The sequence below is a fragment of the Papilio polytes genome, unplaced genomic scaffold (genome assembly GCF_000836215.1).
Source record: "Papilio polytes unplaced genomic scaffold, Ppol_1.0 DF823935.1, whole genome shotgun sequence".
In the NCBI taxonomy this organism is placed as follows: Eukaryota; Metazoa; Arthropoda; class Insecta; order Lepidoptera; family Papilionidae; genus Papilio; species Papilio polytes.
In genome coordinates, this window is record NW_013525269.1 from 402,773 (window position 1) to 403,792 (window position 1,020).

General features: G+C 43.1%; 1 protein-coding gene across 1 annotated transcript in view; it reads right to left on the reverse strand.

Moving 5' to 3' along the window:
• Window positions 1-1,020, reverse strand: part of LOC106101778 (aspartate--tRNA ligase, cytoplasmic) — a 10,263-nt gene that overhangs the window by 4,823 nt on the left and 4,420 nt on the right. The window contains exon 7 of the mRNA XM_013281114.1: window positions 847-1,016. Within this exon, the coding sequence (XP_013136568.1) occupies window positions 847-1,016 (170 nt within the window). The remainder of the gene's footprint in view (window positions 1-846; window positions 1,017-1,020) is intronic.

Consider the following 1,020-nt stretch of genomic DNA (forward strand, 5'->3'; position numbering starts at 1 on the left):
CATATGAAAATTCGAAAAATCTAAAATCACATTGGTACAGCGGGATTCGAACCCAAGACCTGTAGATTACAAGTCAAGTGCTTAAACCACTTACAAACAGTGAATTATATAGCGCCTGATAATTGTATGGAAGAGCACATACTGGTAGGGACAAGGGCAAGTTGATGATGAGGGTGGATCTCTGAGTGCGTACGACGGAAAGTCATTGGATGCAAAAAGCGGAGGATCCCATTTTGTGGAAGGCATTGAGGCCTATATCCAGCAATGGACAGATAAAGGCTGATGAAGATGATAGCTGTATGGAAGAGCAGCACATACTGTACCCTACGTAGAGACTAAGTTGGTTTTTTTATAAGATAAGGTGGCAAACGAGCAAGCGGTCACCTTAATCCACCGAAATGAAAAGCTACCGCTGCTCATAGACATCCGCAATTGCAGCGTTGTCTACCCTTCATTGACGGAGGAGACGCATATAAAGAGGACATTTCCCCTTCCTATGCGTCCCCTTCACCATCAAATCCACTTTTTATCAAATCATCAAATCCGGTCAGCACTGCATACACATTTTAATTACTTTGTTGTGTGGTTTTATTTCTCTTATTCCAAATTGTGTTGTAGTGGTGATAAGATTAAATGTTATTTTATTTTATTTTTTCATTCCCATCCTTTCCTCTTAAGAAAAGAGCGGAAAGGGAAAAAGACTAAATTAGGCCTCCGGCACCACACTCTTCAGACTGTACACGGAATTGCTTCCATTTGACGCCTGTTTTCTGTGTGGTCGTGGTATTATTTATTTATTAACCACTATACAGTGCGAAGATGTTAAAGCGTAGATGGTAGAGCCTACCACTGGTATGAAATTACCTTATCGAAGTCAGCTGCGATCGCCATCTGCTTGTACAGCTGCGGGCTCTGCGCGAGGAACGCTGACGACTTGAAGTACGACACTGTGAACACGTTCGCGCCGCCCTCCGACGCCGCGGATATTATCTTCGGAGTGTGTATCTCCACAAAACCTAT